General features: G+C 46.8%; 1 protein-coding gene across 4 annotated transcripts in view; it reads left to right on the forward strand.

The window, feature by feature from the left end:
- Nucleotides 1–2,225: 2,225 nt before the first annotated feature.
- mrps5 (mitochondrial ribosomal protein S5) overlaps nt 2,226–16,131 on the forward strand; it is a 174,741-nt gene continuing 160,835 nt past the window's right edge. For 3 of the 4 annotated variants that reach the window (XM_085997854.1, XM_085997855.1, XM_085997857.1), the window contains exon 1: nt 2,233–2,338. In XM_085997854.1, coding sequence (XP_085853980.1) covers nt 2,302–2,338 — 37 coding nt within the window. In that variant the 5' untranslated portion in view covers nt 2,233–2,301. Of the gene's footprint in view, nt 2,339–16,131 lie in introns of all 4 variants that reach the window. The other variant, XM_085997858.1, reaches the window with a different exon arrangement.

Genomic DNA, 16,131 nt, shown 5'->3' on the forward strand with positions numbered 1-16,131 from the left:
CGAGGGCGTTCATTGGTACCTGGGTCGCTCGGTTCGGCGTCCCCTCCAACATGACTTCGGATAGAGGCCCGCAGTTCACCTCTGATCTGTGGGCCGCCATCACCCGAAACCTCGGGGTGGCCATTCACTGCACCACGGCTTACCACCCCCAAGCCAACGGACTGTGCGAGCGATTCCACAGGTCCATGAAGGCGTCCCTCCGCGCCAGCCTCGAGGACGAGGCTTGGATCGACCGCCTCCCGTGGGTGCTACTTGGCCCACGCTCCGCGGTCAAGGAAGACCTGCAAGCCTCGGCGGCGGAACTTGTGTACGGTCAGCCGCTGCGCGTACCCGGAGAGTTCCTGCCCACCGCCACGACCCCCTGGTCGGCTGACCAGCAACGCCGCGCTTTCGCCAACCGAGCACAACAGTTCGCTCCGGTACCCACCGGCTGGCACGGCGAACCAGCAACCCGCGTACCACCTAGCCTGCACATGGCCAAATTTGTTTTCGTGCGCCATGACGCCCACTGAGGACCTCTATGGCCCCCATACGACGGACCCTACAAGGTACTCCAGACGGGGAACAAGTTCTTCCTCCTCGAAGTGGGCGGCAGAACTGACAAAGTGTCGGTCGACCGGCTCAAGCTGGCGCACCTAGAGCCCAACGAACCCGTTCAAGTGGGCCAACCCCCACCGCGGGGCAGACTGCCTAAGAGCCCGACGTGTTCGACCGCCCCGCTCCCGACACCAACCGCCAAGAGCCGTTCCGGCCGTGCCATCAAGCCACCACGCCGGTTCGTACACTCCCTACTAGCGGATTCTGGGGGGAGCTGTGTGGTGTACCGATCACAGAAATGACACAATCCGCTTTTCGGTCCATAGACTATAAATCAGGCGTCATGCCTTTAAGAAGGATCACACCTTTAAGAAACTCGATCTGCAACATAGTTAAGCCCAGAGCGGGGGAGGAGCAGTCGAAGCTGTGGACTGATGAAAGGCAGTCGGAGTTGGTGTAGTCTCTGACGCCATTTTTGTGTTCAACATGCAGTCTCAACGATTAAACCTTTTCTGTTGAACCTCTCCGAGTTCAGTATTTTTTGCTAGGAGTACGTAGACTCCTACAAAGTTATGTAATCCACCAGTTTTAGGAGCAGGAGGGAAGTTTCCAGTCGGATTATCAGACAGAGAAGTTAGTAAGAAAAGCCAGCTTCCATTCCTACTTGTCACTACTGTGAGTACACCCATTTTTCCCAGGCCCCTCTGACTGTGGGGGTAAATCGACAGTAAACATTGGGTGACTATTTAAGTTCTATTAAAATGGCAGCTTTGTTTATTTATTTCTATGTTACAACCACAATTATTTTCTTGGTGACCGAGTTTAAATAGGGTATTTAACAATGTAATTTATAAGCAGTGTCACAAATTAATTATAGCGCTGTCATTGCAGAGAAACTGCACCAGTGTCACAAAGCCTGGCAAATTCTGGTCCACTTGTTCTGTGCTGGGTTCACAATAACCTAGAATGAGGGGACAAGATTAAATGTAGGAGATTTAGGGCAGAAGGTTGTGGCATGCACTGCCAGTGATAGTGATTGAAGCAGAGATCATGTCAACATTTAAGAACAGGTTAGATAGGCAGTTGAATAAAAGGGAGAATAAAGTGATATGGGACTTGAATGGACACATGGGATTAGAACTACAGATAGTGTGGAGAATAGACATCAACATGGACCTCTACCCTATCACAGACCTTCCCTTTTGTTCTTTCCTCCCCTCCCCCCTTTCCCTGCTTGCTTAAAATCTGTTACATCTCCAACTTTTTCCAGTTCTGATGAAAGGTCATCGACCTGAGACGTTAACTCTGGTTCTCTCTCCGCAGATGCTGCCCGACCTGCTGAGTATCTCCAACATTTTCTGCTTTTATTTCAGATTTCCAATATGTACCAACATGGATTGGTTGGGCCGAACCATCTATGTCCACGTTGTAATTTTTATGTAATTCTATGTGTGCAACAATAAAAAGGCTCCCTGACAAATAAAAATTGCCACACGTATATTCATTGTCACTGCGCCTTTAACTGAACACTGCGCCTTTAACTGACGGTCGGCTTCACCAGCAAGACCATAAAGGGGGCGCCACAACCGCCGGAGTAGAATTGAATTGTCTGAACAGATTAAATCAACAAATACTATTCGCTATAAATTTTTAGCCAATAAATAAACCAACAGCAGAAAGGAGGCAGAAAGTGTCAGCTTGAACCCTGCCTGGTCAGGCGGCTGGTGGCCGGGGAGAGGGAGAGGGTCCTGAGCCGAGGCGAAGATGGCGGCGGCCGTGGCCGCGCGGAGCCTGTGGAGAGGTGAGAGGTCAGGCGGGGGGTGACTGAACCTCAACCCGGCCCCCGGGGAGAGGGCGGTGACTGAACCTCACCAGGGAACGGGAGAGGGTCTGACCCTGGGTCTAAGGGAAGGGAGCGGGTGATGGAGAGAGTGAGTGTCTCTCCTCACACCTGAAGCCTCTCATCCCTGAGCATCATTTTAAAGAAAGACTTGCATTTGTATAGTGCCTTTCACGACCACCGGACGTCTCCAAGCGCATTACAGCCAATGAAGTGTAGTCACTGTTGTAATGGGGGAAACGCAGCAGCCAATTTGCGCACAGCAAGCTCCCACAAACAGCAATGTGATAATGACCAGATCACCAACGCAGAGAGGAGGCAGAAAGGGTCAGGTTGAATCCTGGCCGAGTTGTGCGTCTGGTCAGGGAACTGGTGGCGGAGAGGTGTCCTGGGCCAAGGCGAAGATGGCGGCAGTGGCCGCAAGAAGTCCCGGGGTGGGGGACGGAGAGGAGTTTTTTGTTGATTGAGAGCTAAATATCGGCCAGGACACTGGGGATAACTCCCCTGCTCTACTTCGAAATAGTGCCATGGGATCTTTTACGTCCACCTGAGGAAGCAGACAGGGCCTCGGTTTAACATCTCATCTGAAAGACGTCACTTCTGACAAAGCAGCTCTCCCTCAGCACTGTGCTGGAGTGTCAGCCTAGCTTTATGTGCTCAGGTTCCTGGCGTGGGACTTGAACCCACAACCTTCTGACTCGGAGGCGAGTCTGCTACCTGTAAAGTCTGTGGGTTGTGCAGTTAATAAATACACAGACTTCAGAAGTAACAAACAAACAGGTCTTTACTATTCGAAGGTCAGGGCGAATCTGCCCCAGCAACCCTGCCACAACCCTTATATACTGGTGTGGTCACTATCGGTATTACAGTATACAGAAGCCAAACAAATAGTGCCACACCTAAAGTAGTTCTCTTAAAGGTGAACGGTTACATTCAATAGTTCCCTTAAAGGTAGACGGGTACATACACTACACTACCCACTGAGCCACAGCTGATGCTGAATATGTTCTGCACCTTCTCCCGTGGCCCTTAATATTTCCAAAAGTATGACATTCAGAATAGGACCCGCTGTTCTAACTGCAGCCTAACTAATGATTTGTACAGATTTAGCATGAACTCTTTGCTTTTGTATTCTATGTTAAATTTCAGGTTTTTTGGTTTTAGCCACATGTTTTCCCACTTTAAAAAAAAAAAATTGTCTATCTGGATCTCCCAGTCTTTTCTTTTTAAAGTTTTAGCATTTTGACTTCTCTTTATGCCTCCTCTTAAAATGTATCACCAGACAATTTCTCTGAGTTAAATTTCATCTGATATTTATCTGCCCAGTTTTCTATTTTGTCCCTTCCAGTCCTTTTAACAGTTAACCACACATCCTATTTTTGTGGTATCTGCAAATTTTGATTGTGTCCTCATACATGAGTTCATATATATACTTTGTCGGCTCTTTGAAAGATCTGTCCAATTTAGTCCCACACCCCAGTTTTTCCACATAACTGCAAATTAGTCCTCTTCAAATACATGTCCAACTGCCTTTTGAAAGTTCCTATGGAATCTGCTTCCACCACCCTTTCAGGTAGTACGTTCCAGATCTTAACAGCCCTCTGGGGGGAAAAACATTCTCTTCATAGCCTCTTCTGCCAATTATTTTAAATCTGCGACCTCTGGTTATCAACCCACACTACAGCACAGAAACAGACCATTTGACCCAGCAGGTCTATGTTGGTGTTTATGCTCCACATGACCCGCCTCCCACCTTACTTCATCTCACCCTATCAACATATCATTCTATTCCTTTCTCACGTACTTATCTAGCTTCCCCTTAAATGCATCTATGCTATTTGCCTCAACTACTCCATGTAGTAGCGAGTTCCACACTCTCACCATTCTCTGAATAAAGAAGTTTCTCCTGAATTCCTTATTGCATTTATTGGTGAGTATCTTGCATTTGTGGCCTTGCGTTTGGATCCCTCACCAGATGGGAGCAGGAAGTTGCAAAGGGACCTGGACAGATTAAGTTTGTGGGCAAATCTATGGCAAATGGTTTTCAATGTGGGTAGTGTGAGGTCATCCATTTTGGACCCAAGAAAGATAAATTGGAGTATTTTCTGAATGGTGAGGAACTATAGAGGAATCAAGAGATTTGAGAGTCAAGTACACAAATCATTAAAAGCCAGTAGATGGGTACAAAAAGCAAACAAAAAGGCTAATCGAATATTGGCCTTTATTTTGTCTGGTGGGAGAATCCAGAACAAGGGGACATAATCTTAAATAACTACAAAAAATGCTGGAAACACTCAGTAGGCCAGGCAGCATCAGTGGAGAGAGAAAGAGAGTTCTGACGAAGGGTCACAGACCTGAAACGTTAACTCTGTTTCTCTCTCCATGGATGCTGCCTGGCCTGCTGAGTGTTTCCAGCATTTTCTGTCGTTATTTCAGATTTCCAGCATCTGCAGTATTTTGCTATTGCCATAATCTTAACATTGGATCTAGACCATTCAGGAGTGAAAACAGAAAGCACTTTTTCACACAAAGGGTAGTAGAAATGTAGAACCCTCTCCACCAAAAGGCTGTGAATGTTGGGTCAATTGGAGCTTTCAAAACTGCAATGATAGATTTTTTGTTCGGTAAGGTTATCAAAGGAAATGGATCAAATGCAGGAAAATGGAGTTGAAGTGCAGATCAGCCATGATCCAATTGAATTCCACCAGTTATTTTCAGTGCAATTTCCTTATCTATAGTTATCCTGTCCAATTGCTCCATCTCCTCTTGTACCTTTTCATTCCCATATTCCATAAAAACAAAGGCAAAGTACGCATTCAGCGTCTTCAGTTCCTTCACCATTCATGAGAAAATTTCCCTGTTTGTTTCGAATCAGCTCTAACCTTTCTTTAATTATTCTTTCTCTGTGTCTATAAAATCATTTATTTCCCTATGTTTCTTACTTGTCTGTCTTTATATCCCCTCTGAGACTTTATAATCTCTTTTTTGTTTCCCCTCTTTATTTTCTATACACTTTATTTTCTTTAGTATTATTAGTTGTAGATTTGTAATGTCTTTTTTAAGATTCATTTTAATTTCTCTACTTGTAGCACCAGATAGTACTTTTTTATGGGAATATGTCTACTCTGTGCCCTAATCATTATGTCGCATTTTTGAAGGTTTTAGTGTGAATCAGCAGTTCAGTACCAATTTGGTAGATATAAACATTTACATTTTTGTATCAAACAAATTGTTATTGAACTTCAGGTGCTTTTTTCACCTTGTGGATCTGAAATTTCCTGCATTTCGGCTTTTAGCACAGCCACAAATGAATGAATGAATTTCACGAACAGCTCTTTGGGAGAAAAGAGAAAAGAAAGAACGTGCATTTATATAGCGCCTTCCATGACCTCTGGACGTCCCAAAGCGCCTCACGGCCAGTTAAGTACTTTTGAAGTGTAGTCACTGTTCTAATCCAGAAAACGCGGCAGCCAGTTTGCACACAGCAAGCTCCCCACAAGCAGCAGTGATCTAAGTGACAAGACGATCAGTTTGGGTAGCTTTGGTTGAGAGCTAAATGTTGGCCAGGGCCAAGTCCCCTGCTCTTTGAATAGTGCTGTGGGATCTTTTGCATCCACCTAAGAGGGGAAACAGGGTTTCTGTTTAACGTCTCATCTGAAAGACCGCACGTCCAACAGTGCAGCACCCCCTCTGCTGCACTGAAGAGTCAGCTAGGGTATGTGCTGAAGTTTCTGGAGTGGTGCTTGTACCCACAACCTTCTGACTTAGGCGGGAGTGCTTCCACTGAGCCAAGGCATTTCCCCTGTACTATATATGTCCAGTTACTTTAAAATCTGTGTCCTCTGGTTATCGATCCTTCTGCCACTAGAAACAGTTTCTCCTTAATTACTGTATCAAAACCGTTCATGATTTTGAACACCTCTATTAAATCTCCCCATAAACTTCTCTACTCTAAGTAGCCTCATCTTCGGTCACTTAAGTCCAAGCGACACAAACTTGAACGGATATGGCGGACAACTTTAGCCATTCACCGCCAGATCTGGCTGGACCACATAAAGCATTATCGGGTCCTGCTCTCGTTTGCCAAAGCTGCTCACTATTCCAGAATCATTCTGGAATGCAAAGATAACCCCTGGCTTCTACTCTCTACTGCTAACCGTCTTAAACCCCGCTCCCCTGTCTCGTCCACCCTCACCTCCAACAACAAGTGCGAGGAGCTCATGGACTTCTATGTCTCTAAGATCGAGACCATCCGATCAGCTGCCTCTGCCACTTGCCTTCCTTCCACTAGCCCACCATTCCAAACTTCCTCTAAGGATCCCCCCTGACCTAGCCCTGAATTCGCATCTTTCTCCTGTTTCTCTCTGATCTCCCCTCATGACCTCTCCATGCTCACCTTGTCCATGAGATCCACTTCCTGCTCCCTCGACCCTATTCCCACTATTTGCTAACCACCCAACTTCCTTTTTTGGCTCCCACGTTAGCTGACATTGTTAACGGTTCTCTCCTCTCAGGTACTGTCCCACTCACCTTCAAATCTACCATCAACACACCTCTCCTCAAAAAAACAACCCTTGGCTGCCTCCGTCCTTGTAAACTACCGCCCATCTCCAACCTCCCTTTCCTCTCCAAAGTCCTTGAATGTGTTGTCGCCTCCCAAATCCGTGCCCATCTTTTCTGGAACTCCATGATGAACCCCTCCAATCAGGTTTCCGCCCCTGCCACAGTACCAAAACGGCTCTCATCAACGTCACAAATAACATTCTTTGTGACTGTGACAAAGATGAACTATCCCTCCTCGTTCTTCTTGACCCGTCTGCAGTCTTTGACCCGGCTGACCACTCCATCCCTCTCCACCGTCATCCAGGTGGGTGGGCCTGGTTCTATTCTTATCTATCTAATTGTAGCCAGATAATCACCTGCAATGGCTTCTCTTCCCGCTCCCGTATCGTTACCTCTGGTGTCCCCTGAGGATCTATCCTTGGCCCCCTCCTATTTCTCATCTACATGCTGCCCCTCGGCGACATCATCCGAAAACACAGCGTCAGTTTCCACACGTACGCTGATGACACCCAGCTCTACCTCACCACCACTTCTCTCGACCCCTCCACGGTCTATAAATTGTCCAGTCCTGGATGAGCAGAAATTTTCTCCAATTAAGCATTGGGAAGACCGAAGCCATTGTTTTCGGTCCCCACCACAAACTCCGTTCCCTAGCCACCGACTCCATTTCTCTCGCTAACATCTGTCTGAGGCTGAACCACACTGTTCGCAAACTTGGTGTCATATTTGACCTTGAAATGAGCTTCCGACCACATATCTGCGGCATAACTAAGACCGCCTATTTCTACCTCTGTAACGTCGCCCGTCTCCGCCCCTGCCTCCGCTCATCCGCTGCTGAAACCCTCATCCATGCCTTTGTTACCTCTAGACTTGACTATTCCAACGCACTCCTGGCTGGCCTCCCACATTCCACCCTACGTAAACTTGAGGTCATCCAAAAATCTGCTGCCTGTGTCCTAACTCGCACCAAGTCCTGTTCGCCCATCTCCCCTGTGCTTGCTGACCTACATTGGCTCCCGGTTAAGCAACGCCTCGATTTCAAAATTCTCATCCTTGTTTTCAAATCCCACCACGGCCTTGCCCCTCCCTATCTCTGTAATCTCCTTCAGCCCCACAACCCCCCCAAGATATCTGCGCTCCTCAAGTTCTGCCCTCTTAAGCATCCCTGATTATAATCACTCAACCATTGGTGGCCGTGCCTTCAACTGCCTAGGCCCTAAGCTCTGGAATTCCCTCCCTAAACCTCCCCGTCTCTCCACCTCTCTTTCCTCCTTTAAGATGCTCCTTAAAACCTACCTCTTTGACCAAGCTTTTGGTCACCTGCCCTAATTTCTCCTTATGTGGATCGGTGTCAAATTTTTGTGTCTTGTAACACTACTGTGAAGCGCCTTGGGACATTTTACTATGTTAAAGGTGCTAGGTTAAGGAGAACAACCCCAGCTTCTCTAATCTCTCATCGAAACATAAAATTATGGCAGGCCTGGACAGGCTGAATTCAGAGAGAATGTTTCCAATGGCAGGGGAGCACAGAACCAGGGGCCACAGTCTAAAAATAGCGGGCAAATCATTTAAAACAGAGATGAGGAAGAATTTCTTCACTCAAAGAGTGGTGAGCCTGTGGAATTCCCTGCCACAGAGGGCTGTGAAGGCTAATTCAATAAATATTTTCAAGAGAGAATTGGATATATTTCTGAAGGCTAAGGGGATTAAGGGTTACGGAGAAAAGGCGGGGACGGGGTACTGAACTGGTAAGATCAGCTAAGATCTCAGAGGAAGATCAGCCATGATCTCATTGAATGGCGGAGCAGGCTCGAAGGGCCGAATGGCCTACTCCTGTTCCTATCTCTATGTTTCTATGTTTCTATGTAACAAACCCGCATCCCTGGTACCATTCTCGTAAATCTCCTCTGCATCATCAAGACCTTGTCATCCTTCCTAAAGTGTGGTGCCCAGTTGGGGCCTAACCAGTGATTTATAAAGGTTTAGCATAACTTCTTTGCTTTTGTTTATAAGATTTGCCTTTTTTAAAAAAAAAAAAAAAAAAAAAAAAAAATCTGTGCTGGCTTTCATTTATTAACCCGTATTTTTCCAAGTGACTATTCATTTTGTGTTGGAATTTTGTGTCTCAAAGTTTCCCCACTAGAGACATTAGACTGACTGGCCTGTAGTTGCCGGGTTTAGCCATCTCCCCTTTTTTGAACAGGGGTGTAATGTTTGCAACAGAAAATGCTGGAAACACTCAGCAGGTCAGGCAGCATCGAGGAGAGAGAAACAGAGTTAACGTTTTGGGCCGAGGACTCTTCGTCAGAACTGGCAAAGGTTAGAGAAGAGAGATTTTTAAGCAAGGGCAGGGACGGGGAGGAAAGAGCAAAGGGAGGAACTGTGATAGGCTGGAAGGCAGGAGAGATTGACTGACAAAAGTAATGATGGTACAAGGCAAAAAGAGAAGGTAATGGGACAAGTTAAGAAACAAGATGACCCTAGATGAGGTGTAAATGGCGATGGCAGAATCATCAGCTACCATGTGAGGGAAAAAAAGGGGGAAAAAATATAGGGGCCGAGGTTATAGTCTGAAATTGTTGAACTCTGTGTTAAGTCCAGAAGGCTGTAAAGTGCCTAATCGAAAGATGAGGTGCTGTTCCTCGAGCTTACGTTGAGCTTCATTGGAACAGTGCAAGAGGCCGAGGACGGTGAGGTCAGAGTGGGAGTGGAGCGGAGAATTAGTGACAGGCGACCGGAAGCTCGGGGTCCCCCTTATAGACTGAACGGAGGTGTTCCGTAAAGCAGTCACCCAATCTGCGTTTGGTCTCCCCAATGTAGAGGAGACCAGTGAATACAGTATACTAAATTGTGACGTACAAGTAAATCGCTGTTTCACCTGGAAGGATTGTTTGGGGCCCTGGACATTGGGAAGGGAGGAGGTAAAAGGGCAGGTGTTGCATTTTCTGCACTTGCACAGGAAAGTGCCAGGCGAAGGGGAAGGGGTGTTGGGGGCGATAGAGGAGTGGACCAGGGTGTCGCGGAGGGAGCGGTCCCTTCGGAATGCTGAAAGGGGGAGGGGATGATGTGTTTGGTGGTAGGATCATGCTGGAGGTGGCGGAAATGGCGCAGGATGATCCATTGAATGTGGTGGCTGGTGGGGTGAAAGGTGAGAACAAGGGGAGCCCTATTGTTCAGGGAGGGAGGGGAAGGGTGAGGGCAGAAATGCGGGAAATGGAATGGACACGGTCGAGGGCTATGTCAACCAGAGTAGAGGGGAATCTGTAGCACTAGTATGGATGGTGGCATTGTCAGACCAGATGCGACGGAGACGGAGAAACTGGGAGAATGGAATAGAGTCTTTACAGGAACCGGGGTGGGAGGAAGTGTAGTTCAGGTAGCTGTGGGAGTCAGTGGGCTTGTAGTGAATGTTGGTCGATAGCCTATCCCCAGAAATGGAGACGGAGAAGTCGAGGAAGGGAAAGGAAGAGTCGGAGATGGACCATGTGAAGGTGAGGGAAGGGTGGAAAGTGGAAGCAAAGTGAATGAAATTTTCTAGTTCAGGGCGAGAGCAGGAAACAGCACCGATAGTCATCAATATACCGGAAAAAGAGGTGAGGGAGGGGACCTGAGTAGGACTGGAACAAAGAGTGTTCCACATATCCCGCGAAAAGGCAGGCATAGCTCGGGGCCCGTACAGGTTTCCATAGCAACACCTTTAATTTGGAGGAAGTGAGTGGAGTCAAAGTAGAAGTTGTTCAATGTGAGAACAACTTCAGCCAGGCGGAGGAGGGTGGTGGTGGATGGAGACTGGTTGGGCCTCTGTTCAAGGAAGAAGTGGAGGGCCTTCAGTCCATCCTGGGGGATGGAGGTGTAGAGGGATTGGACGTCCATAGTGAAAAGGAGACGGTTGGGGCCAAGAAACTGTTAAAGTGGCGGAGGGTGTCGGAAGAGTTGTGAATGTAGGTGGGAAGGGACTGGACGAGGAAAAAAAATAGAGTTGAGATGGGAAGAAATCAGTTCCGTGGGGCAAGAACAGGCTGAAACGATGGGTCTACCAGGGCAGTCCTGTTTGTGGATCTTGGGAATGAGGTAGAAGCGGGATGTGTGGAGTTGGGGGACTTTGAGGTTGGCGGCCGGTGAGGGAAGATCTCCAGAGGTGATGAGGTCAGTGACAGTCTTGGAAACGATGGCTTGATGTTCGGTGGTGGAGTCATGGTCCAGGTGGAGGTAGGAGGAGGTGTCAGAATGTTGTCGTTCAGCCTCTGCACGGTAGAGATCAGTTCGCCAAACAACAACAGCACCACCCTTGTCAGCAGGTTTAATGACAGTGTTAGGGTTGGATCGGAGAGAGCGGGGTGCTGCAAGTTCAGAGGTTGGAGTGAGTGAGTGGAACAGAGAAATTGAGATGGCTGATGTCATGCTGGCAGTTAGCAATGACACGATCTAGAGAGGGTAAGAGGCCAGAGGGAGGGGTCCAGGTAGACCGAGAATTCTGAAAGCGGGCGAAAGGGTCCGCTGTGTGAGGGGGAAGACTCCTGGCCAAAGAAGTGGGCACGGAGAAAAAGAGCTCAACGTCACGCCAAGCTCGAAATTCATTGAGGTGGGGGCGTAAGGGATTGAAGCTCAGGCCTTTGCTGAGGACTGACCGTTCGGGGTCAGAGAGGGGAAGGTCAGAGGGGATAGTGAAAACATGGCAGGGGGTGCGATTGGAAGAAGGGATGGTGTCAGAGGAAAGTGAAGGGGAAGAACGTTCCGGAGGAGCGTTGGTGTCCAAGAGTTGATGAAGCTTGCGATCCTTGACATCTGAAAGGAAGAAAAAAAGTTTTTTGTTGAAGCGTCGGATGAGTCGAAGGATGAAATGGAACTGTGGACCAGGACAGCTTTGAGATAAAGTGTGTCGGTGCTGCTGAAGAGAGAGGTTGAGAGTGTTCATGTGGCGACGCATGGCGTTGAGCGTGGATCTCAGGATGCGGCGAGAGCAGTAGTTCGAGGAACGATGAACATCTCAGAGATATCTGTAATCCTGGGTGGATCCAAAACATGGGTGAAATTTCAGTTGGAATCTACGTTTCTCTCTCCGATGCTGCCTGACCCGCTGAGTGTTTCCAGCATTTTCTGTTGTTTCAGATTTGCAGCAGCCGCAGTATTTTGCTGTTGTAGGAGAATTGTAGCCAGAGACTCTGCTATCTCCACTCTTACTTCCCTCATCAACCTAGGATGCATCCCATCCGGACCAGGTGACATCTCTACTTTGAGTGCTGCTGACCTTTTTAAGTACCCCCTCTATCTATTTTTAACCTACTCCATTTCTCTACTACCTCCTCCTTTACTGTGGCATTGGCAGCATCCTCAATTCATGAATTTCTCCCCCTCTTTGCTGTTCACACTGTTTTTCCTGGTCTACATTAGGATAATTTAAGTCCCCCATTATCACTACTCGATGGCCCAGAAATTCGGGTCGGAGGCTTCCCGCGGGTGCAAGCCCCCGACCTGCACTTACCTACCGCGCCAGCCGTTGAGCTGTGGGCCCACATGGGATTCAGATCCTGGGCCTCCTCCAACTGCCGGCGCGCAGTGCTTGCGTATCCCAGGGGCACAGTTAGTTCGAAGCGTCCCCTGGGATCACGTGGGCCATGGAGAGCCAATGGTAGCAGGGAAATGCCCATTCATAAAATTGACAGGAAGAGCTGTCAAAACTATAAATATTATAAGCCCCAAAACATCACTAAAACTTCAAATAAATTAAAAAAAAAAAAAAATCACATTTTAAAAATAACTATAAATTACATAAAATAACTTTTAAACAATAAATTTTTGAAAAAATTAATTACATTTTCTAACAGGGCTAAAAATAAACTTACCTTTAAAGTATTTAAAAATAATAAACCTGTGGGGGAAAAAATGTTTTAATTTTAATTAATTCACCACTTACAGGAAACTTTGTGCTATCCGGCACCGACGGGACCGAGCTGTTGCCGTCCCATCAAAACTGCCGGACAAACCAGCGCTAATGTTGAAACATACGGAGATTTTGAGCTCCGTATCTGGCAACAAACCCTGTTGCTTAGCAACAGCTTCTAAACAGTCCACCGTACCTTGCAAGCGTCTCTGTAGCTTAGCAACAGCTTCAGCGAGACCTTGCAGAGCCTGACTGGTGGGGGAAAAAAAGCAACGAAAAGAAAAAAAAACTAACTAAACGGCTCCTGATTTTTGCCAGTGGCTCGAGCATTCCGGACAGTTAACCTCCAGATAAACCAAAGTTTCCTGTACCTTGTTATAAGCAGGCCTTGCGACTGCTTTTTACATGTGTAACTCCTGGAGACTTGCCCTCCCTGAGAAACCTGCAAAAAAAACGTAAGCTCGATGCGCACGCGCTGCCTCTCCGGCGTACGCGTTCGGCCTCTGAACCCTTTCCTTTAAGGGAACGGAAGTTCCGGTTTCATGCGCAGTGCATGCCGGAAACAGGCACTTCCGTGGAGACCCGAATTTCTGGGCCAATATGTCTTGCAAGTGACTCCATTTGTGCTTCACACTCAGCAGCAGCAAACAGTAGTGAAGGTTTAGGGCCTTGGTTAAGTTGCATTTAAAGCGTTACCTGCTGCTATCACTATAGTGAATTAGACCCCGTTTAAATGCCTGTGACACTGCTTGGGTAATGTGCATTTATTTACCAGAATTAAATGAATGATTTTGATCTACATCTTACAATGGTGGAACAGGAAAAGGATTTGGGCAAAACAAAACAGAAGATACTGAAAACACATTGCAGGTTATTTGGCATCTGTAGAGAGCACAGATGAGTTAACATTTCAAATGTAGACCCAGGGTCTATACCTGAATGTTAATTCATCTGATCTGAATGCTAATTGACCGGCTGCGTGTTTGCAGCATTTTCTGTTTTTGTTTTTGTTTTTGTTTTCCAGCACCTGCAGATGTTGGCTTTTTGTTTCAAGGATTTGGATGTGCCTAAGAAAGACTACGAAAAATTCAAAAGTGGGTTTAGAATGTATGTGTGTAAATGCACAAAGTGTGGTGAACAAGGTTGGTGAGCTACAAGCACAAATAGCCGTATGGCAATATGATGTGGTAATAACGGAAACGTGGCTTAAAAGCAGTGAGGACTGGGCACTTAATATTCAAGGGTACAAGGTGTTCAGAAAAGATAGGGAAGGGAAAAAGGGAAGTGGGAAGACATTGTAGTGTTGGAAAGGGAGGATGTTCTTGAGGGGACAAGGACAGAATCCATTTGATTAGAGTTGAGGAGCAAAAGGGGTATGATCACGCTATTGGGGATATTCTATAGGCCTCCAAATAGTGAGAGGGAGGTAGAGGAGCAAATCTGCAGGGAAATCGCAGAGATATGCAAGGGCTATAGAGTGGTGATATTGGGGGACTTTAATTACCCAAATATCGATTGGGATAATGCTAGGGTAAAGGGAAAGGAGGGAGAGGAATTTCTGAAATGTGTTCAGGAACATTTCCTTGACTAGTATGTTCTTGTCCCAATTAGGAAGGAGGCATTGCTGGATCTGATGCTGGGGAATGAGGTGGGCCAGGTCGACCAAGTGTCTGTGGGAGAACACTTGGGTACGAGTGATCATCGTATCATAAGATTTAGATTCGCAATGGAGAGGAGCAAGGAACTTCTAAACTGGAATAGGGCTAACTTCAGTGGGATGCGAAAGGGTCTAGCCAGGGTAAAATGGAACCAAAGACTGACGGGAAAAACTGTGATGGAACAATGGGTGATCTTTGAGAAGATGTTCCAAGTACAGACTATGTACATTCCAACAAGAGGGAAGGGTAAGGGGACCAAACCAAGGGCTCCTTGGATGACGAGGGAGATAGAAGATGATGAAACAATAAAAGAGGGTGTATGATGAATGTCAGGTGAATTCTTCAAGGGAGAACCAGACCAAATACAATAAGTTGAGGGAGGCAGTGAAGATGCAAATAAGATTGACAAAGAGAAAATATGTGAGTAGAATGGCGGTTAACATAAAAGGGAACCTAAAAATCTTCTACTGGCATGTAAACAGTAAGCGGGTAGTAAGAGGCGGGGTGGGGCCTATTGGGGACAAAGAAGGTGATATATGCTTAGAAGCACAGGGCAAGGCTAGAATACTCAATGAGTACTTTGTATCGGTGTTTACTAAGGAGGTGGATGCTGACAAAATACCGGTAGAAGCAATGGAAGGGGTGAAAATTGATAGACAGGATGTACTAGAAAGGCTGGGTATGCTTAGAGTGGATAAGTCACCTGGTCCAGATGGCTTGCATCCCAGGTTGCTAAGGGAATTGGGGGAGGAGATAGCGGAAGCGCTTGCCATAATTTTCCAATCTTCCCTAGATGAGGGGAGGTGCCTAAGGATTGGAAAGTGGCAAATGTGACACCATTGTTCAAGAAAGGGTGTAAGGACAATCCTAGTAACTACTGGCCGGTCAGTTTAACATCAGTGGTGGGTAAAGTTTTAGAAACAATAATCAAGGAAAAATTTAACAGGCACTTGGAGAGGTTTAAGCTAATTAAGGGGAGTCAACACAGATTTGTAAAAGGCAGATCGTGTTTGACTAATCTAATTGAATTTTTTGACGAAGTAACGGGGAGGATTGATGAAGGGAATGCAATGGATGTTGTCTACATGGATTTCAGGAAGGCGTTTGACAAAGTATCACATAGAAGGCTGGTTAACAAAATTGAGGCTCATGGAATAGGTGGGTCAGTGGCAGCTTGGATAAGGAATTGGCTTAAGGATAGAAAACAGCGAGTTGTAAATGGCTGTTTTTTCAGACTGGCGATGGTAGACAGTGGTGTTCCCCAAGGGTCAGTGCTGGGGCCACTGCTTTTTGTGATATATATAAATTACCTGGATATTGGAATACAGAGTAGAATTTCTAAATTTGCCGATGACACCAAACTTGGGGGTGTGGCAAACAGGATGATACTAATCGACTGCAACAGGACATAGAAAGACTAGCAGAATGGGCAGACAAGTGGCAGATGGAATTTAATAGAGAAGTGTGAGGTGATGCATTTTGGCAGAAGGAACAGGGAGAGGCAATATACACTTAATGGTACAGTTTTAGAGTGTGCAGGGACAGAGGACCTGGGAGTTAATGTGCATAGGTCCCTGAAGGTGGCAGGGCATATTGAGAGAGTGGTTAGCAAAGCATATGGGATCTTGGGCTTCATAAATAGAAGTATTGAG

Source organism: Somniosus microcephalus, chromosome 9 (genome assembly GCF_052327205.1).
Source record: "Somniosus microcephalus isolate GS21.2 chromosome 9, FLI_Smic_1.0, whole genome shotgun sequence".
NCBI lineage: Eukaryota > Metazoa > Chordata > Chondrichthyes > Squaliformes > Somniosidae > Somniosus > Somniosus microcephalus.